Source organism: Tachyglossus aculeatus, chromosome 3 (genome assembly GCF_015852505.1).
Source record: "Tachyglossus aculeatus isolate mTacAcu1 chromosome 3, mTacAcu1.pri, whole genome shotgun sequence".
NCBI lineage: Eukaryota > Metazoa > Chordata > Mammalia > Monotremata > Tachyglossidae > Tachyglossus > Tachyglossus aculeatus.
In genome coordinates this window covers 23,180,891-23,202,949 of record NC_052068.1, presented here as the reverse complement: position 1 = coordinate 23,202,949, position 22,059 = coordinate 23,180,891, and the positions used below count along the sequence as shown (strand labels likewise).

The following is a 22,059-nucleotide window of genomic DNA, read 5'->3' as shown; positions in this document are numbered from 1 at the left end:
GGCAAGTCACAACTTCTCTGTGCATCAGTTACCTCATCTGTAAAATGGGATTAAGATTGTGAGCCCCCCATGGGACAACCAGATCCACCTTGTAATAATAATAATAATGGCATTTATTAAATGCTTACTATATGCAAAGCACTGTTCTAAGCACTGGGGAGGTTACAAGGTGATCAGGTTGTCCCACAGGGGGCTCACAAGCCCTACTGAGAGCTCACCTCCTCCAGGAGGCCTTCCCAGACTGAGCCCTCTTTTTCCTCTCCCCCTCCCCATCCCCCCCACCCTACCTCCTTCCCCTCCCCATAGCACATGTATACATGTATATGTGTTTGTTTATTTGTCTATTTATTTATTTTACTTGTACATATTTATTCTATTTATTTTATTTTGTTAATACGTTTTGTTTTGTTGTCTGTCTCCCCCTTCTAGACTGTGAGCCCGCTTTTGGGTAGGGACCATGTTGCCAACTTGTACTTCCCAAGCGCTTAGTACAGTGCTCTGCACACATTAAGCGCTCAATAAATATGATCGAATGAATGAATGAATATGTTTGTACAGATTTATTACTCTATTTTACTTGTACATATTTACTATTCTATTTATTTTGTCATTGATCAATCAATCAGTCGATCATATTTATTGAGCACGTACTGTGTGCAGAGCACTGTACTCAGCGTTTGGGAAGTACAAGTCGGCAACACATAGAGACAGTCCCTACCCAACAGTGGGCTCACAGTCTAAAAGATGTGCATCTAGCTTTACTTCTATTTATTCTGATGACTTGACACCTGACCACATGTTTTGTTTTGTTGTCTGTCTCCCCCTTCTAGACTGTGGGCCCGTTGTTGGGTAGGGACCGTCTCTATGTATTGCCAACTTGTTCTTCCCGAGCGCTTAGTACAGTGCTCTGCGCCCAGTAAGCGCTCAATAAATACGATTGAATGAATCCCCATTTTAAAGACCTCCCCAGCACTTAGAACGGTGCTTTGCACATAGTAAGCGCTTAATAAAGGCCATTATAATTATTATTAGAAGTAAGAAACCACCCTCCCGGTCTGTCGAAGGTTATCGTTACGATCTCCTTTTCTAGTTTCCGACCCGAGAGGGTTAAATTCAGAAGCCTCCAATGCCCCCTCACTCTCCTCCTCCCCACCCCTCCCCGCCTTACCTTTAAAAAGTTAAAAAATGTCTGCAGTCTAAATCTCTTAAAGGGGCGGCGCTGGTGAACGAGGACTCTTGGCACCAGTCTCTGAAAAGGCTGGCCAGGGGCGTGAGTTCCCTCCACCAGCACCAAAACACAGAAAGAAAAAAAAAAAGGGGGAAGAAAAAAAAAGAAAAAAAAAAGGCAGACAGACACACACTTTAGATAAGGACAATTAGTCACCAGCAAGACCCTGTAGACAGAGGGGTTTAAATCAGAGGGATTTAATTAGGTGTTCTGTGCCTTCTCTCCACGCCATGCCCTATCCTAGCTCCTGCCCCCCTGCGTTTCTAGCCCCGATGGCACTGTTGCTTGCTCTGATGGCTCATCTCTCCCTTTCCTCCCAAGCTGGAGACAGGAGAACTTTTCCTGTAGACAAATCTCAAGGTGTGAAGGAAAAGACCCTGGTTCTTCTTGATGTGAACACCAAGAGCCCTGTCAGGACAGTCAATGAAAACTTCCTCTCTCTGCAGTTGGATCCTTCCATCATTCATGATGGCTGGCTCGATTTCTTAAGGTAAGGCAGGGGCTTCGATGTATCATCTTTTTTAACAACCTCCCCCTCCCCCTCCCACCCCCCCACTCTGAAGAGGGAGGAAAAAAAAAATCCCAAACAGATCTCTCAAAGCGAAGATAGAAGAAAGGAGGTTTTCCTCTTGGATATTTACGCCGGGGCTGTAATTTGTGATTGAGAGAGGCAGTGTTTTCTATTAAGATGCACATGTTTGCACTGCAGAAAGCATTTCAGAAACGTATCAGTTGTGACTGAAAAACTGTTGTGCTTACATATATCCACAGCAATTAGCCTTGCCGTCTCCCTCTGAAAAGAAACAAGAGATGCAGGGCAGTTGCAAAGAGAAGAAACGTCTGCAGCAACAAAGACCTGAGAGGAAGGGGTGTGTGTGTTTGTGTGTGTGTGTGTGTCTGTGTGTGTGTGTGTATGTATGGGTGTGTGTCTGTGTGCGCGTGTGTGTGCGTGCCTGTATGTGTGTGTGCGTGCGCGTGTGTGTCTGTATGTGTGTGGAAGCGGGGAATCGCACGAAAGTGGAATTTTCCACGGAAGATCGTTTCTGTAATTTTTCCCCCACCCCCGCCCAGAGAACTAACTTGAAGAGAGGCTGATGGGTGCGCAAGAAGGATTTGATTTTTTTTTTTTTGTTTAATATCTTCCGCTGTCTCCTCCACCGCTCAGGACTTTGCAGGAGTCTTTTTATAGACGTAATGGACCCCGTTTCCTCCTCCTCAAATCTCCTGCGGTAACTGTGCGTAGTTCAGTTCTTCTTAAAAGGAAAAAAAAAAAGAAGAATGATGCCCCCCTCTCCCCTTCGCTCGGGTCGCAGAGGGTTTAAGGGGAGCCGAAAGTATCCCCGAAGTACTCCGGGGATATTTCCCCTTCTGAATGGGGCGCAGGCGGATGAGCCAACCAGGAGGTTTCCGAGTTGCTGTGCATGCTTCGGAAACTAATTCGGTTCGCCTTCTCCCAGGTTTTTGGCTTTTTTAGCAGTTACGCAACCGCGATCCGTCCGCATTAGAGACGAGGAGACGCGATGTAAAAATAAATAAATAAATAATCGATCCGCTATGTCCAAACGAGTGTTGCTCTTTTAAAATTCCCTCCACCGCGGAGCCTCGGCTGCGGGTAATCCCGGAGTCCTGACACTCCAGCGGAGCGATGGCCCAGGCCGGCTTTCCCATTCCCGAGGCCGCTGTCCGATGCTCATCTTTCGTGAGTACGTCTCGCTCCTTGGGAAACCATCAGTTGGGTTCCTCGGGATCCCCCCCTCAGCCGCCTTCTTCCCAACTCCGAGGTCCGGCCGGGGTCCCGGGGGGATCCTCAGGGACCGGCCCACGTGGAGCGCATCTTCCGCGTGGAAAGGACGGGCCTGGGAGACAGGGCCAATCCTCCTTTTGAGGTGGCGACGGTTTCGGTGTTTTTTCCATGTCTCGGCTGGGAAGAGGGAAAGGAGCCCCAACCCGCCCGGGATTTTGGTTTTTTTTTTTCTTTGAGAAAGCACGAAAAGCCTGATCCCGGTCTAGAAGAGTCGGTCTGGTTCCACGTGAGACATCACAGATGGGGCTGTGGGCAACAGATTTGCGCTCCTGGAAACCAACCCGGGTCTCATCGCCCCCATCGCTGGGGGTGGAGCGGGGGGGGACGGTAGAAAAGTGAAGGAAAATCGTGCTAATGCGGATTGCCGATCGCAGTCATTATTGACAATGTTGCCTTTCGGGGGAAGGCGCCGGGGGTGTAGTTGGTTGCGAGTTGTCACAGGTTATGCCGGCGTCGGGCAGCTAAATCCTGATTATAACGCCCAGACCGCTCCTTTCACCTGAACGCGGACTCCAGGGTGCTCAGATACATCACCTGCAGAAGTAAGTTTATCTGCAAGGGCAGAGCCAGGTTTTCTTTAACGCAGTTGGGCCAGGAGCGTGCTCTTAGCCTCGATTTTACTCGCCAAATGACCGTTCTACTAGTAAGCTCCCTCTGAACCGCCCTGCTCCAAAACTTGAATTGTGATCCCCGGGGAGAGGGGGACTGTATATTCTCTTATCGTCTCTCTCGCTCCCCGTCTCTCTCTCTCGATTTATTCCTCTTGCATTCCTCCTCTATCCATGCCTCCAGGTGGGGTAAGGGCCTCTTCCTAAACCGAGCCAGTTAAGTGTTAAAAATGACAAACCAAAAGCCCTGAACTCAGACCCCGGCTTGTCATTTTTCCCACTCGGCCAGCAGCTTCTCTCTCAGACCTTGGAAATGTCCCCGGGCTGCGAGGGAACAAGGAGCAGGAATTTAGCCCTCTGTAGAGCCCATGCAGATCCCTGGGGGAGGGGTTCCAAGCGCTCCCAGGGCTCTGTACCCCGAAACCACGGGCGCCCCGTCCTCTGTCCACGCCGACTGGTTCGAAAATGGACTTTTGGGCGCCTTGGGCACGTTTTCTCCAAGGCTTTGCAACAGTCCCTTCTCCGCCCCCTACCCCAAGAGGAGGGTGGGGGGTAGAAGAAAACAGAAAAATCGGAGATCTCCCCTCCAGACACCCGATGGGCTCTCGGAGAGCGAGGAAGCGGCCCCTTGTAGGAGAAGAGCTCCGAAGGTTGTCAGGGCAGGCGCTGGGGTCGGTCAGAGAAAGTTGCCTTGTCTGTCCCGGAGGTCGTTGATGGCTGGAGAAATACGGATCAGCTCCCACTCCCTTCCTCGTCTGCTCTTCCTTTCTCTCCCCGCCCCACAGCACTTATGCATCTATGTGTATATCTATAATTCTATGTATTTATATTGATGCCTGCTTACTTGTATTGACGTCTGTCCCCCCCCCCCCCCCCACTTCTAGACGGTGAGCCCGTTGTGGGCAGGGATTGCCCCTCTTTATGGCTGCATTGTATTTTCCAAGGGCCTAGTCCAGTGCTCTGCACCCAATAGGCGCTCAATAAATACGACTGAATGAATGTTTGTTAGTATGTTTGGTTTTGTCCTCTGTCTCCCCCTTTTAGACTGTGAGCCCAATGTTGGGTAGAGACTGTCTCTATATGTTGCCAATTTGTACTTCCCAAGCGCTTAGTACAGTGCTCTGCACATAGTAAGCGCTCAATAAATATGATTGATTGATTGAATGAATGAATGAATGAAGAGGAGGGGGAGGGGGCGGGAGGGGAGATGGGGGCGTCTTTCATTGGGATACCACAGGCCCGATGGCCTGGACGCCCCGTCGGGGTAAGGAGTTCGGGTTGGGAGGCCAGGCGATGGACGAACAGGTTTACCTGGTCCACTTCTGGCTCAGCGCCGGAGAGAGCTGGCTCCCTGGACCCCGATGTGAAGGAGGAGGAGGAGGAGGAGGACGAGGAGGAGGCGGCAGCAGGCCCCAGTGGGAGTCCGGCGTCTCCCCAAATGCCCTCCCCAGCTCCAGGGTGGCCAAACCATAGCCCAAGAGGCGGAGAATGGACGGATGTACTAGGTTGGGCTGGCAGAGATCTGGGTGGGACCGGCCTGAAGTGCGGAGGGAGGAAGGGAAATAATAATGACAATAATGATGTTGAGCGTTTGCTCTGCGCCAGGCACTGTAGAAAGCGCTGGGGTGGATACAAGCAAATCGGTTTGGACATGGTCCCTGTCCCCCATGGGCCTCACATTCTCAATCACCATGGTCCAGATGAGGTCACTGAGGCCCAGAGAAGTGAAGTGACTTGCCCAAGGTCACTCAGCAGACAAGTGGTGGAGCCGGGATTAGAACTCATGACCTCTGACTCCCGGGCCCGTGCTCTATTCATTCAACCGTATTTATTGAACGCTTGTGTGCAGACCACTGTAATAAGCGCTTGGAAAATACAATAGAGCAATAAAGAGAGACATTCCCTGCCCACAACGGGCTCACACCATGCCATGCTGCTTCTCATGAGCTCGCAAACCACGATCCACATATTTATTCTATTTATTTTATTTTGTTAATATGTCTTGTTTTGTTGTCTGTCTCCCCCTTCTAGACTGTGAGCCCGCTGTTGGGTAGGGACCGTCTCTAGACGTTGCCAACTTGGACTTCCCAAGCGCTTAGTCCAGTGCTCTGCACATAGTAAGCGCTCAATAAATACGATTGAATGAATGAACGAATGCATGAACGATTGAATGAATGAATGAATCCCCCCGCCTTACCTCCTTCCCCTCCCCACAGTACCTCTCTCTTTCTATATATGTTTGTACAGATTTATTACTCTATTCATTTTACTTGTACATATTTATTCTATTTATTTTATTTTGTTAATATGCCTTGTTTCTTTGTCTGTCTCCCCCTTCTAGACTGTGAGCCAGCTGTTGGGTAGGGACCGTCTCTAGATGTTGCCAACTTGTACTTCCCAAGCGCTTCGTACAGTGCTCTGCACACAGTAAGCGCTCAATAAATACGATTGAGTGAATGAATGAACGATCCGCGGGGAGTTGGGGCAGACAGGGGGGAAAGGGGCCGACAGACTCGAGCAACAACCCTTCCCCATCACCCCTACCCCTTCCACCCATTTTCTCATCCCTGCCCGGCTCGGCCCAATTCGGCCCAGTTAGCCAGGCCCCGCAACTGGTCTCCCAGCCTCCTGCCCCTTTTCTCCTCCACTGTCTCTTTGTCTCCGCAGCTCCAAGCGGCTGGTGACCCTGGCCCGGGGACTCTCCCCTGCCTTCCTGCGCTTCGGGGGAAAAAGGACCGACTTTCTCCAGTTCCAGAACCTGAGGAACCCGGCTAAAAGCCGCGGGGGGCCCGGCCCAGATTACTATCTCAAGAACTACGAGGATGGTGAGAGTCTGATGACCCCCTTTCCTCCAGAGGCGAGGGAGAGGGGCGGGAGCCTGGCTTGGAGAAATAAATAATAATAACCGCGGGTTGGGGGTGGGGGTGGGGGGGTCTCTGTGGCTGGGGAAGATGTGGGGAGTCCCTGGCTCTCCAGGACGGAGTTTGAGTTTCAGGAGTAATGTTGGCACGTATCTGATTAGACGGGGCTCCTCTAATGAAACGAACAGGCCCCGGGGTTTCTAGAAAGAATAGAGCTTCTAGGAAACGTGTCTATATTGTTACATTGTTCTCTCCCAAGCGCTTACTACAGTGCTTTGCTCACAGTAAGCGCTTAAAAAATACGACTGACAGTGCTTTGGAGGATGATTAGTGCTTTAACTGTTCTTTGATCCTCTGGTTCTCCATGAGAATGAAGAGGATTTTAATATCCAGCGCCTCTGCGGGTCTTTATCTGCCCTGCCCGCTTTGGGAATCCACCTTTTTAGGTCGGTTCGGCTGACCCCTTTCTACTGGCCCCTTGACCTGTAAAACCTTGTAGCGTGCTAAATTTTTGTTCAAACGTTTTCCGCGCTGTGCCGCAGGACCCCTTATTAGTCAAATCACAAAACCCAACGCATTTTATTGGAGGTGAGTTTCTAGTATTGTCAGTGCCTATGCCCTCCGTGCGCTTTAGAGGTGAGTCCCTCATTCAAATTACCTTAAGTACTTCTGCCTTCAGCAGCTGAGAGTTTGAATCGGGAGGAGAATTCAGCTCTGATTCTTTGATTTCTGTCTGCTGATGGCCGTGCGGTTACCTCTTGGGGAGTTGAGGGGGCGGCGGGATAGTTTTGTTTTCCGGTGACTTGAAGGTCTGTGGCCTGTCGTAGTTAAATTTTGTCTCCCGTTTGACCAGCCCGGGAGAAGAAACCTGTCCTTTGCCGGCATCGCAAAAGCGTTGGGCAGAATGACCGCTGAGCGTTAAAAGGAGTGGAAAAAGGGGCACAGCGAAAGTCCCGCGAATTGGCTTTCTGCATAGTCTTACAATAACAGAGCCCTTCAAAATATTTGCCCCGGGACAGAGGGCTGAAAATTCAATGTGCCCGCAAGTAGTCAAGGAGGGCTCCCGGGAGTTCACAAGGCTGGGAGTTTTTAAGAGGTAAATGTCATTTCGAGGATGAGTCACTGTCACTGACTGTAAATGCTGAAAGGTAAATTGGAACGGAATAGTGAAGCAGCAAACTACTGGTGGGATCCGGACAGGGAGCCTCAAGGAGGTTCACGCTACCGCTACCCCTGAGGCAGCACCCTGACGGGAGTTGGAGATGAGAGGAGCAATGGAGATTTTACTAATTAAATCGCATTTCCTAGTCTTTCCCTTTTGTTTATGGCGATCCCTGCAAGAGCTCAGGAAGCCCCGGAAAAAAGACTTGTGTCAGTTTAAGAGTTGGCTTTCTTCTGACAAACGCGTCCCTGGGATTGAATTACCAATTCCCCGAGAACAATGAGATGTGTTTAAAATGAGGGATGCAGTCCGCCTCCTTTGTAAAAGGAGAAAGTGGGCACCCCGGGGAGAAGGGAAATTGGCAGAAGGCCTGGGCCCATAAAACTGAATAGTATCACCAAAATGAGAGATGGAAAAGATCTGAGAGGACATCTCCATCCATCCACCACTTCAGGGGTGAGGTTAGGCTGGATTCTTTCCCTACGGGGTCCCCTCTCTGGGGTTTGGTCCAGGCCGGTATTAAATGTCTCCAGGAATGCCACGGAGTCGTCGGTTTGGTCATCCTCTTGGTCTCTCCTGTCAGCAAGTGTCTCCCGAGGTTCAGGTCTAATTTTACCTTTTCAATATCTTCTCAATCCTTCCAGATAATCTGGTTTGCCCTTCCTGAATTCCCAGGATCCCCCCTGTGAAATCCCCATCCTTTGCCCTAGACAGGACCAATTTTGGAAAATATTTCTCCTAAGACTGCTGTTTATTCAAACTGCTTAGTTGGAGTCATTAGTGCAAACCATAATCTATTTTACTGCTCTTAGTCCAGTTCTTTTTGATTTGATTTATAGCTTGGATAATGTATTTGAGGTTTTAGCTGAGTTACAGAATATCTCTCCCCTTCTCTGGCCCGAGAGGTGAGATGAGCTACACTGGCAGACCTGCAACATGACTTTTTTCTTGTTGCTTGTTAGGCTGCAAAAATCAAGGCTAATTTGTTATCTGCTTATGCCCTTAGAACTCCTTGTATCGATATTACTCTGCAGGGGTCTCCTTCCCATCAAATGCAAAATCCGTAAGGTCTAAAATCCTTTTAGACTGTGAGCCCACTATTGGGTAGGGACTGTCTCTATGTGTTGCCAATTTGTACTTCCCAAGCGCTTAGTACAGTGCTCTGCACATAGTAAGCGCTCAATAAATATGATTGATTGATTGATCAAATGCAGTACTGTATTGGTATTTTAAAATTAAATGACTACCCCTGGGTACATTTTGATGTATTTTTTTCATGGTGGAACCACATTCATATTTAGATGTTGTTCATATAATCTCGACATTTTCTTTTCCTTTGGTGAGATACATCAGTAAATCCAGGTTGCTTGCTATTTAACTTTACTTTCCAGATTCATCATCTATCAGTTTAGTGAAGGTGGGCTCAGAAGAACATCTCTCTCTCTCTCGCCCTTTTTCATCGACCTCAGTGAACCTCTTTATGCAATATATATATATACACATATATATATATTTGCAGACTTTCTATAAAGCATTTTCCCTTCAATCTAAACACACATCATTTCGCTCTCAGAATAATCACACATTCCATTCCATTTGGATACCTCTCTGCCTTTCAAGTTAAATACAAAGTAAAACGACAGGGGGCAGCATGTTTTAAGGTGGGGAAGGAAGGGAGTTGGGTGGGAGGGCCACTGGCACAGAACAGTTTAAAGAAGAGAAGTGAGGAAATTGGGGAAAAAGATGGACCCTTCCCCCAGGTTGAGGCCCTCCCTGGCCCCACACTGCTGGTCCCCAAACTTCACTCGGTCATCTTTCCCTGAGGCTGAATGTAGGTTGACCAGAAGTTCCTGGATAGGTGCCTTTTTTAGCTAGTACACGATAAAGACAGAGCTTTTTTTTTATTTCAAGTCTTCCCCTCAATCCAATTGTCCTGCTTGCTTCCAAGAAAAAAAACAAAAAACAAACCCATACCAAATCAAAACAAAACAAGAACTCAAAAACCCAAACCTTGGAGTGTTCCAGGATTTCTCACTTTTACTGTATTGCCAAATCTTGCTGCTACTACTACTTCCTGCACAGCATGGGCTGCTTTCACTCTTTCTTCTCTTCTCTTCTATTCATTCAATCATATTTATTGAGTACTTACTATGTGCAGAGCACTGTACTAAGCACTTGGGAAGTACAAATTGGCAACATATGGGGACGGTCCCTACCCAACAGCGGGCTCACAGTCTAGAAGGGGGAGACAGACAACAAAACAAAGCATATTAACAAAATAAAATAGAATAAATATGTACAAATAAAATAAATAGAGTAATAAATACGTACAAACATATATACAGGTGTTGTGGGGAAGGGAAGGAGGTAAGGCAGTAGGTAAGGTAAGATAAGGTAAGGGAGGTAAGGTAAGGTAATTCCTTTCATACATGAAAGGAATGCTACAATGCACTTGTACTGTGATGACATCAACCATCCTAAGTGGCCAGAAGGGTTGAAGGGGAAGCGGGGGATGCGACAGAAAGAGATGTGGTGGTACCCTCTGGGGACAACTGTCCTAGGGCCCTTGGAAGAGGCAAGCACATAGCTTCTCTCTACAAGGCCAGACCACACAAAAAAGGGCATGATATTTTACTGCGTTTCATTCCCATCACCTTCTAGTCAAATGCTTAGTGAAGGCCCGGGAAATCTCCCATCTGGACTATTGCAACCCCTTTGCTAGTGATCCTTGAAGCTGTCTTCCAAATTCTCTTTCTAGTCATCCCCTGACCATTCATTCATTCATTCAATCGTATTTATTGAGCGCTTACTGTGTGCAGAGTACTGTACTAAGCACTTTGGAAGTACAAGTTGGCCAGATCACCCATCTTACTTAAAACCCTATGGTGGCTCTGTTTCACCCTAGGAATCATTACTAACACCCTCTCCTCAACTTCAAGAGCTTCCACTAGGGTAGTTAAGCTTTCTAACTTTTCTGACTGCCCCTTTCTCCCTTCCTGATTTCTCGACTCTGCCTAAATGAACCAATGTACAGTTTCTTTTGGTTGTTTCTCCATTCCTGACTTTTCTTTTGCCATTCACTAACCTTTATCTCCTTTTTTCCTCTGTCCTTCAGAGATCTCTGCAAGTCCCACTTCTGCCTTACCAGAGACAAGATGATGATTTCTTCTTCCTGTAATCCCAGCAATTATTTTTCCTCAGATTCCAATAATTAATGGACACATTACTTAACACAAACCCCCTGGATTCCAAAGCCAGTACATAATGTAAATATTTATTAGCTTGTCCTGAGCTCTTTCACTATATAATATCTTTGTGGATGTGTTGTGCTAGCATATGGAGTTTCACATTAATGACCATAATCCTGCTTTCAGAATTTTGTGCTTCAGAATATAAGAGTCTTGAGGATTAGGGTCATGTTGAACTTGCCTCCTCCCCCCTCCATCCCCCCTGCCTTACCTCCTTCCCTTCCCCACAGCACCTGTATATATGTATATATGTTTGTATGTATTTATTACTCTATTTATTTATTTTACTTGTACATTTTTATTCTATTTTATTTTGTTAATATGTTTTGTTTTGTTCTCTGTCTCCCTCTTCTAGACTGTGAGCCCACTGTTGGGTAGGGACCGTCTCTATATGTTGCCAACTAGTACTTCCCAAGCGCTTAGTACAGTGTTCTGCACACAGTAAGCGCTCAATAAATATGATTGAATGAAAAACAAAAGGAGACCATAGTTTCCAAAGCACAATGAGACTAGGGAGCAGGATTTCTGTGGGGGTATGACCAAGGTTCAGAATTAGGGGGAAGTAGAAGGAAGAAAAAGGAGACAGAGAAGACTGAGGTAAGGACACACATGGAGAGCTAAGAAACAGGGGGGGAGAAAAGGGAAGGGACATGAGAGAACAATAGAGAGAAATGGGAGAAAGAGGGGGAAAGATATACATATACACATATGTATGAAGAGATGGGGAGAGAGAGAGACAGAGAAAGAAACAGAAACAGCAGGGATGATAAATACATACATACAGCTCCTCCCTTGAAATAAAGTCCCAATCAACAGTATTCACAAAAGATGTCTTCTGCTTGGACAGTTGAGCATCCCACTGCTGTTTCCCATCAGCATCAGGAAGCCCTGCTTCCAGCCCTGCTTCTGCTCCAAGATGGGTTTGCTACTGTGGCTCCTGTAACTACTACTGCCAGGGTCTGGTCTGAGGGATTTCTGGCACTGAGGGACTGCCAGAAGGGGCTGGAACCTTTGGGGATGACCTCAAGCATCTGGCTGCTGGCTATAGTGGGAAGGCATGGGAAGCAGCGTGGCTCAGTGGAAAGAGCACGGGCTTTGAAGTCAGAGGTCATGGGTTCAAGTCCCTGCTCTGCCAACTGTCAGCTGTGTGACTTTGGGCAAGTCACTTAACTTCTCTGGGCCTCAGTTACCTCATCTGTAAAATGGGGATTAAAACTGTGAGCCCCCCATGGGACAACCTGATCACCTTGTACCTTGTACCTTCTAGACTGTGTGAGCCCACTACTGGGTAGGGACCATCTCTATATGTTGCCAACTTGTACTTCCCAAGAGCTTAGTACAGTGCTCTGCACACAGTAAGCGCTCAATAAATATGATTGATTGTAACTTCCCCAGCGCTTAGAACAGTGCTTTGCACATAGTAATCGCTTAACAAGTACTATCGTTATAACTATTATTATGGGTTGGAAGTGAGGAGGGTGGCATGACTTCATCTCTCCCTGCTTCCTACTTTGGTTTTGGCGATAGCAGTACCAGTAAGAGAAGCTGTGCTCCCTGAGAAGCCTTTCTCACTGCTCCCCTGCTGCCATCATCTTCCTTGGGGCTAACCTCTACTTTTGAGGGTTTAAAATTTTTTCATGATACTTGTTAAACACTTACTATGTGCCGGGCACTGTTCTAAGCATTGGGGTAGCTACAAGCTAATCAGGTAAGACACAGTCCCTGTCCCACATGGGGCTCACAGTCTTAATCTCCATTTTACAGATGAGGTAACTGAGGCACCGAGAAGTGAAGTGACTTGCCCAAGGTCACCCGACAGACCAATGGTAGTGCGGGGATTAGACTCGAGGTCCTTCTGAATTGCAGGCCCAGGCTCTACCCACTAATAATAATAATGAGGGCACTTATTAAGCCTTACTATGTGCATAGCACTGTTCTAAGCACTGGGGAGGTTACAAGGTGATCAGGTTGTCCCACATGGGGCTCACAGTTTTAATCCCCATTTTACAGATGAGGTAACTGAAGCCCAGAGAAGTTAAGTGACTTGCCCAAAGTCACACAGCTGACAACTGGTGGAGCGGGGATTTAAACCCATGACCCCTGACTCCAAAGCCCGTGCACTTTCCACTGAGCCACGCTGCTTCTCCGCTGCTTCGCTGCTTCACTAGGCCACACTGTTTCTCTATTATTTCTGCCATGACCTGGGTTGCTCCCCAGGGATCACAATGGACATGATCTCAGAAGTCAAGGTCAGAAACTGGTTGTTTGGTGACGGCGGAGTTGTGTAGGTGATGGCCACTCTACAATTGTTGCTGCTGTTGCGGCGAACTGCCGACTGCAAGTGGTGACAACATAAGGGCTACTTCCACAGCCAGCATCACAACCAGTGTCACAACCAAAGCCACAGCCAGAACCACAGTAAGAGCCACCCTCTCCCCCAAGTTGCTGCAGCTGCCACTAGCACCTCAGCCACAGTTTGTGTTAGTGACACAGGGAGAAAGATGTAACTGTCCTGCCTAGTGAGAGACATCTGGTTACTTTAAAAGAACCTGAATTGTGAGGGAACTGAATGTGTTAAACCATTGTAGCAGGAGAATCTGTGTCTGGAGAAGAAGTCAGGCTCTTTTGGAAGGGGCATTATCTCTTTGAAGCCACAAAGGCAACGTTCAGTACTCTGAAATACTAATTTAGAAGATGGTCATGCAGTGGCTTGAAAGAGGTAATGTAAGTTTTGAAAATGTCTGTTTTCTTCCTAAAATACAGTTCTGTCTCCTAGAAAATAATACTTTTAGCTCTGGGGATATTGGGGAACTTTTCATACATGCTGGTGTGTCCACACAGCCACCAGGTTCTACTTCCTTTTGATCTTTTTCCTTTTTCCCCCTTCTTCTTAGCTTTTTGCTTCCCACTCTTTTGCTCCTCACATATTGCCTCACTTAACAAATACCAAAAGGAAAAAGGGATATGATGTCCCTGTCATCATATCCCTTTTTCCTTTTGGTATTTGTTAAGCGCTTACTGTGGACCAGACGCTGTACTGGGGTAGATACAAGTTAATCAGGTTGGACACAGTCCCTGTCCCACATGGGGCTCACAGTCAAAATCCCCATTTTATGGATGAAGAAACTGAAGCATAGAGAAGTTAAGTGACTTACTCAAGATCACATAGCAGACAAGTGGCAGAGTCAGGATTAGAACCCAGGTCCTCTGACTCCCAGGCCCCGGCTCTATCCACTAGGCCATACTGCTTGGTGATGTATCAGTGTGGAGTGGAGTGTTAAAGTACTAGAGTACTTGAGAAGCAGCGTGGCTCAGTGGAAAGCGCACGGGCTTTGGAGTCAGAAGTCAATCAATCAATCAATCAATCAATCGTATTTATTGAGCTCTTACTGTGTGCAGAGCACTGTACTAAGCACTTGGGAAGTACAAGTTGGCAACACATAAAGACAGTCCCTACCCAACAGTGGGCTCACAGTCTAGAAGGGGGAGACAAAGAACAAAACCAAACATATTAACAAAATAAAATAAATAGAATAGATAATAAATAAATAAATAAATAGAGTAATAAATATGTACAAACATATATACATATGTACAGGTGCTGTGGGGAAGGGAAGGAGGTAAGACGGGGATAGAGAGGGGGACGAGGGGGAGAGGAAAGAAGGGGCTTAGTTTGAGAAGGCCTCCTGGAGGAGGTGAGCTCTCAGTAGGGCCTTGAAGTCATGGGTTCAAATCCCGGCTCCACCAATTGTCAGCCGTGTGACTTCGGGCAAGTCACTTAACTTCTCTGGGCCTCAGTTACCTCATCTGTAAAATGGGGATTAAGACTGTGAGCCCCCTGTGGGACAACCTGATCACCTTGTAACCTCCCCAGTGCTTATAACAGTGCTTTGCACATAGTAAGTGCTTAATAAATGCCATTATTATTATTAGAGTGAAGTACTTGCATCCAAAATGATAGGCCATAGGAGTCTAAACTGAGAAGCCAGTAGTTGGGAAAGGAAGGGTGAGGCACTATGTGAGAAGCAGTTTTGCCTAGTAGAGTATGGGTCTAGGAGTCAGAAGGACCTGGGTTCTCATCCTAGCCCCACCACTTGTCTGCTTGTGACCTTGGACAAGTCACTTCACTTCTCTGTGCCTCAGTTACCTCATCCGTAAAGTGGGGATGGAGACAGTGAGCCCTATGTAGGACAGGACATTGTACAACCTGATTAGCCTGTATCCAACCCGACCTCTTAGTAAAGTGCCTGGCACATAGTAAGCACTTAAATGCCAATAACAAAAAGAAGCAAGGGAGCAGTGAGGTAAGCTTCTTCTCAGTGACCACCCTTTTCTTGCTGGCACCGCTGCCTCTGCCACCGAAGCAGGACCTCTACATAAACTGGGTGTGGGTATAGCCATGCTGGCTGCCGAGGAGAGCTGCCTTCAGTTCCACAGACACAAACAGGGTCCTCACATTAGAAAATCACTTCACAATGGACACTGTGATTCACAAGCAGATCTAGGGAGGGAGCATGGCTGGCTCTGGGACAGTCCATCACCATGACTGAAGAAGCAACCCTGGAAGGCAATTCTTCAACAGGCCCTGGTCATTTTAAAACAGCCTTTTTTAAACAGACAGACTTCAATTTATAGCAGACTTTGACAGGGACAAACATATAAAAAGGCATTCAGATAAATAAACATGGAGCCAAACAAATACATACATTACATTCAATTAAATAAACACAACATTTAAAGTACATACAGACATTATGCAAGTATTTGGCTTTCCAAGTGGTGGGAAGGGAAGAAGGCAGTGTTATTTGTGAATTGCATGGCAGGAAAAGATGGGGGCAGGGGTTGGGAAGAAGGTGAGGAGGCGGAAGGGACTCATCCCCCTGTTTCCAGCTGGTCTTCAAATGTAATGACTCATTAGAAGGGAGGGAGCTTCGCAAGTTGGAATGGGTTCAGAAGTTCAACCTAGGCAACGTTGTCCTGCCCTTTAAACATTCTTGCACATTTGCATTCCCTGTCTGCCTTTGGCTTCTGTGTTACTTCTCTCCTTCCTGAGGTGTTCAGATTTTTGCCACATGATAACTATCACTTATTGCCACATTATCATTATTCATTCATTGATTCATTCATTCAATCGTATTTATTAAATGCTTATTGTGTACAGAGCACTATACTAAGTTCTTGGGAAAGAACGGTACAACAATAAACAGTGATAATCCCTGTCCACAAGGAGCTCACAGTCTAGAAGTGGGGTGACAGACATCAATACAAGTAAATAAAATTACAGATATATGCGTAAGTGCTGTGGGGCTGGGACTGGGCGCGGTTGAGGGGAGGAGAACAAAGCGAGACAAGGAAGGAAATGGGAGATAGGAAAAGTGGGGCTTAGTCTGGGAAGACCTCTTGGAGATGTGCCTTTAATAAGGCTTTGATGGTGGGGAGAGTAGTTGTCTGTTGGATTTGAGGAGAGAGGGCGTTCCATGCCAGAGGCAGGACATGGGCCAGGGGTCTGCAGTGAGACAGGTGAGATAGTGGCACAGTGAGTAGGTTAGCACCAGAGGAGTGAAGTGTGTTGGTTGGGTTGTAGAAGGAGAGAAGCCAGGTGAGGTAGGAGGGGGCAAGGTGATGGAGTGCTTTAAAGTCAATGGAAAGGAGTTTTTCTTTGATATGGAGGTGGATAGACAACCACTGGAGATTTTTGAGGAGGGGGTTGATGTCCTGAATAATAATAATAATAATAATAATGGCATTTGTTAAGCACTTACTATGTGCAAAGCACTATTCTAAGCACTGGGGGGAATACAAGGTGATCAGGTTGTCCCACGTGGGGCTCACAGTCATAATCTCCATTTTGCAGATGAGGTAACTGAGGTTCAGAGAAGTTAAGTGACTCACCCACGGTCACAAAGCAGACATGTGGCGGAGTCGGGATTAGAACCCATGACCTCTGACTCCCAAACCAGTGCTCTTTCCACTGAGCCATGCTGCTTCTCACAAGCCCCTAACTTTGGTATTATCTTTTTCATTCAAGCCACATATTCAATCTGTTAACAAATCATTTTTGTTCATTCAAGCCAAATATTCAATCTGTTAACAAATCACATCTGTTCTACCTTCACAACATCACTAAAATCTGCCCTTTCCTCTCCATCCAAACTGTTGAATGTTTTTGTAGAAAGATCAATCAATCAATCAATCAATCGCATTTATTGAGAGCTTACTGTGTGCAGAGCACTGTACTAAGCGATTGGGAAGTACAAGTTGGCAACATATAGAGACGGTCCCTACCCAACAGTGGGCTCACAGTCTAGAAGGGGGAGACAGAGAACAAAACCAAACATATTAACAAAATAAAATAAATAGACTAGATATGTACAAGTAAAATAAATAGAGTAATAAATATGTACAGACATATATACATATGTACAGGTGCTGTGGGGAAGGGAAGGAGGCAAGATGGGGGGATGGAGAGGGGAACGAGGGGTAGGGGAAGGAGAGGGCTCAGTGTGGGAAGGCCTCCTGGAGGAGGTGAGCTCTCAGTAGGGCTTTGAAGGGAGGAAGAGAGCTAGCTTGGCGGATGTTGGGAGGGAGGGCATTCCAGGCCAGGGGGAGGATGTGGGCCGGGGGTCGACGGCGGGACAGGCGAGAATGAGGCACGGTGAGGAGATTAGTGGCAGAGGAGCAGAGGGTGCGGGTTGGGCTGGAGAAGGAGAGAAGGGAGGTGAGGTAGGAGGGGGCGAGGTGATGGACAGCCTTGAAGCCGAGGGTGAGGAGTTTCTGCCTGATGCACAGATTGATTGGTAGCCACTGGAGATTTTTGAGGAGGGGAGTAACACGCCCAGAGTGTTTCTGGACAAATGCAATCCGGGCAGCGGCGTGAAGTATGGATTGCAGTGGGGAGAGACATGAGTTGGAGAGGTGGCTGATACAGTAGTCCAGACGGGATAGGATGAGAGCTTGAACGAGCAGGGTAGCGGTTTGGATGGAGAGGAAAGGGTGGATCTTGGCAATGTTGCGGAGCTGAGACCGGCAGGTTTTGGTGACAGCTTGGATGTGAACTGGGAAGTGGCGTGAAGTATGGACTGGAGTGGGGAGAGGCAGAAAGAAGGTTGGGAGGTCAGCAAGGAGGCTGAAGCAGTAATCTAGGTGTAATAGGATGAGTGATTGCATTAACGTGGTAGCATTATCATTAGATAATATAATTAGATAATAGCATTAGAGAAGCAGCGTGGCTCAGTGGAAAGAGCCCGGGCTTTGGAGTCAGAGGTCATGGGTTCGAATCCCGGCTCCGCCATGTGTCTGCTGTGTGACCTTGGGCAAGTCGCTTGACTTCTTGGAGCCTCAGTTTCCTCATCTGTAAAATGGGGATGATGACTGTGAGCCCCACACGGGACAACCTGATCACCTTGTATCCCCCCAGCACTTAGAACAGTGCTTTGCACATAGTAAGCACTTAACAAATGCCTTTATTATTATTATTATTATTATCAGAGAGGCAGAATGGCTTAGTGGATCAAGCCCAGGCCTGGGTGTCAGTAGCACCTGGGTTCTAATCCTGGATGCCACACTTATCTGCTGTGTGACCTTGGGCAAGTCACTTCATTTCTCTGGGCCTCAGTTACCTCATCTGTAAAATGGGAATTAAAACTGTCAGCCCCATGTTGGACAGGGACTGTGTCCAACTCAATTAGCATGTATCTACCCCAGCACTGAGGACAGTGCTTGATACATAGTAAATGCTTAACAAATACCATTACTATTATTATTACTTATTGAGCACTTCCTGCATGTAGAGCACTCTCTGGGCACTTGAGAACATACAGTAGCAGTTAAAGGCAGCCCCAGTCAATCAATCAACCAATAGATCAATCAGTGATGTTTATCTAGTGCTTACTGTGTGCAGAGCATGGTACTAAGCACTTGGGAAAGTACAATGCAATAGACTTGGTAGACATGTTGCCTACATGTACTTACCAAGCGCTTAGTACAATGTTCTGCATACAGTAAGTGCTCAATAAATATGATTGAAAGAATGAATGAACATGATCTCTGCCCACAAGAAGCTTACTGTCTAGAGGGGGATAGGGATTTTGAAAAAAATTACAGATTGGGGAAATGGGAGAGTAGAAGGATATGTACACAAGTGCTCTAGACTGTGAACTCATTGTGGGCAGGGAATATTCATTCATTCATTCAATCGTATTTATTGAGCACTTACTGTGTGCAGAGCACTGTACTAAGCGCTTGGGAAGTACAAGGTGGCAACATATAGAGACGGTCCCTACCCAACAGTGTTTTTATAATGTACTCTCCAAGCGCTTAGTACAGTGGTCGGCACACAGTAAGTGCTAAATAAATATGATTGAATGAATGAATGAAAGAGCTGCAGCGTTGAGGGTGGGGTAATTATCAGGTACTTGATAGGTACAGATCCAAGTGCATAGGTGCTTCAAAGCCCTACTGAGAGCTCACTTCCTCCAGGAGGCCTTCCCAGACTGAGCCCCCTCCTTCCTTTCCCCCTCCTCCCCCTCCCCATCCCCCCGCCTTACCTCCTTCCCCTCCCCACAGCACTTGTATATATGTATATATGTTTGTACATTTTATTACTCTATTTATTTATTTTACTTGTACATATCTATTTAATTTATTTTATTTTGTTAATATGTTTTGTTTTGTTGTTTGTCTCCCTCTTCAAGACTGTGAGCCTGTTTTTGGGTAGGGACTGTCTCTATATGTTGCCATCTTGTACTTCCCAAGGGCTTAGTACAGTGCTCTGCACACAGTAAGTGCTCAATAAATATGATTGAATGAATGAATGAGGTGTTGCCAGAGGGAGGGAGGGCTAGAAGGGATTACTTATTAATATTAATATCTGTCACCCTCTAAACCTTCCAGACTGTGAGCCTGCTGTTGGGTAGGGACCGTCTCTATATGTTGCCAACTTGTACTTCCCCAGCTCTTAGTACAGTGCTCTGCACACAGTAAGCGCTCAATAAATACGATTGAATGAATGAATGAGGTGCTGCCAGAGGGAGGGAGGGCTAGTAGGGATTACTTATTAATATTAATATCGTCTCACCCTCTAAACTGTAAGCTCATTGTGGGCAAGGATCGTGTCAACCAACTTTGTTGTATTGTATTGTATTGTGCTATCTGTACTTGTAGAGCAGTAGCATGGCATAATGGCTAGAGCTCAGGCCTGGAGGTCAGAAGGTCATGGGTTCTAATCCCGGCTCAGCCACTTGTTTGTTGTATGGCCTTAGGTAAGTCCCTTAACTTCCTCTGTGCTTCAGTTACCTCATCTGTAAAATGGGGATCGAGACTGTGAGTCCTATATGGGACAGGGGCTGTGTCCAGCCCAATTTGCTTGTATCCACCCCAGGGTTTAGTTCAGTGCCTGGCATACAGTAAGTGTTTAATAAATACCATAATTATCAATATTATCATTATTACTCTCCCAAGTGCTTAACACGGTGCTCTGCACAAAGTAATGGCTCACTAAATACTAATCATGATAATAGGGGAAATAAGGACTTAGTCCGGGAGGAGTTATTCTAGTAGGAGAGAAAAGCAGACACAATTTAACAACATAAAATATTTAAGAGGAAGAGTATAGTTGAAAATGATAAGAACAAAAGTAATTAAATAAATATAAATAAATAAACAAATGACACATACCCTTCAATGGTGAAGTAACTGATAGGTTAACATGACCAGAACGGTGGGGATTAATCTGGAAAAGTTTCCCAGAAGAGTTAACATTTTAGGAGGGTGTTGAAGATGGGGATGGATGTGGGCTTTTTTATGTGTGTTTTTATGAGGAGGGGAGTGATACATTTTATGAAAATGCCAAGTACATTTTAAGAAAACGATACATTTAGCGCTCTGCAGGATAGATTGAAGAGGGGAGAGGCTTAAGGAAGGAAGATCAGTAAGGATAATGTTATAGAAATTCAGCTGGGAAGTGAGATGGGCTTGAACCAATGTAATGAGGAACAGCTGTATTTGTGAAATATAGAAAAGTAATTCATAGGATTTAGAGGCAGACTGAACGTTTCTTCAATTTTATGTAATGAACTTCACCTGCTCCACCCCAGCCCGCAGGCTTCACTCCTCCCAAGCTCAACTTGAAACTGAACCTTGCCCTTGAATCCCTTGCCCCTTGGTTCATGCTGTTTCCCTGATCTGGAATTCCTCTGCCACCCCAGTATTTCAGACCATAGCTTTTTAAAGCCCTGTTAAAACCCTACTGCCTCTGAGAAGCCTTCCCCAATGAATTTATAACTCTATAGTCAGATCAAACCAACAACCACTCTTAAAACTTAAATATGTAAATTCTATTCTCAGCATTTATGCACATGTGAATGTCTTTATTTCTGTATTTCATTATTCAATAATTTTACCCTGACACATTTGAGGTACTTCCTGCTACCACCCATTCTTCTTCCTGCTCTCACTCTTTATAAATAATTTCGATCTGTTGGTCTCCTCCATTAGATTGCAAGCTCCCAGTGATCAGGGAATTTATCACTTGCTTCTGTTGCCCTTTCTCAAGCTCTTAGTATAGTGCTTTGTCCTCAGTGAGCACTCTGTAAAGATCTTTGTTTTTGAGGTAAATGACAGAGAGGCATAAAAGTTGGCACCAAGGTGCCATGCTGGAAGCAGCATCGCGTAGTGGATAAAGTACGGTCCTGGGAGTCAGAAGATCATGGGCCTAATCCCGGCAGCTGCATTTATCTCCTGTGTGACCTTGGGTAAGTCACTTCACTTCTCTGGGCCTCAGTTACCTCATCTTTAAAATAGGGATTGAGACTGTGAGCCCCATGTGGGACAGGGACTGTGTCCAACCCGATTTGCTTGTATCCATCCCAGCGCTTAGTACAGTGCCTGGCACATAGTAAGTGCTTACCAAATACCATAATTATTATTATTATTAAGGTGCTGAGCTCTTGGTGCAAGGAGAATAGAGGGAGCCTTGATGACAGTGGGAAAGTTAGGAGTCTGGAAGGTTTAGGAGGGAAGATGAAGAATTCCATTTTTGACGTTCTGAATTTCACGTGTTCATGTGCCATCCAGGTGGAAATGTCCTGGAGGCAGGGGAACATATATAATTGTAAACAGAGAAAAGCTGAAGTTGGAGAATTAGAGTGG

General features: G+C 46.4%; 1 protein-coding gene across 1 annotated transcript in view; it reads left to right on the top strand.

Annotated features, from left to right (window-relative positions):
• Positions 1-1,458: 1,458 nt before the first annotated feature.
• Positions 1,459-22,059, top strand: part of HPSE2 (heparanase 2 (inactive)) — a 709,452-nt gene continuing 688,851 nt past the window's right edge. Inside the window, exons 1-2 of the mRNA XM_038744163.1 lie at positions 1,459-1,718; positions 6,308-6,465. Of these exons, the coding sequence (XP_038600091.1) occupies positions 1,459-1,718; positions 6,308-6,465 (418 nt within the window). The remainder of the gene's footprint in view (positions 1,719-6,307; positions 6,466-22,059) is intronic.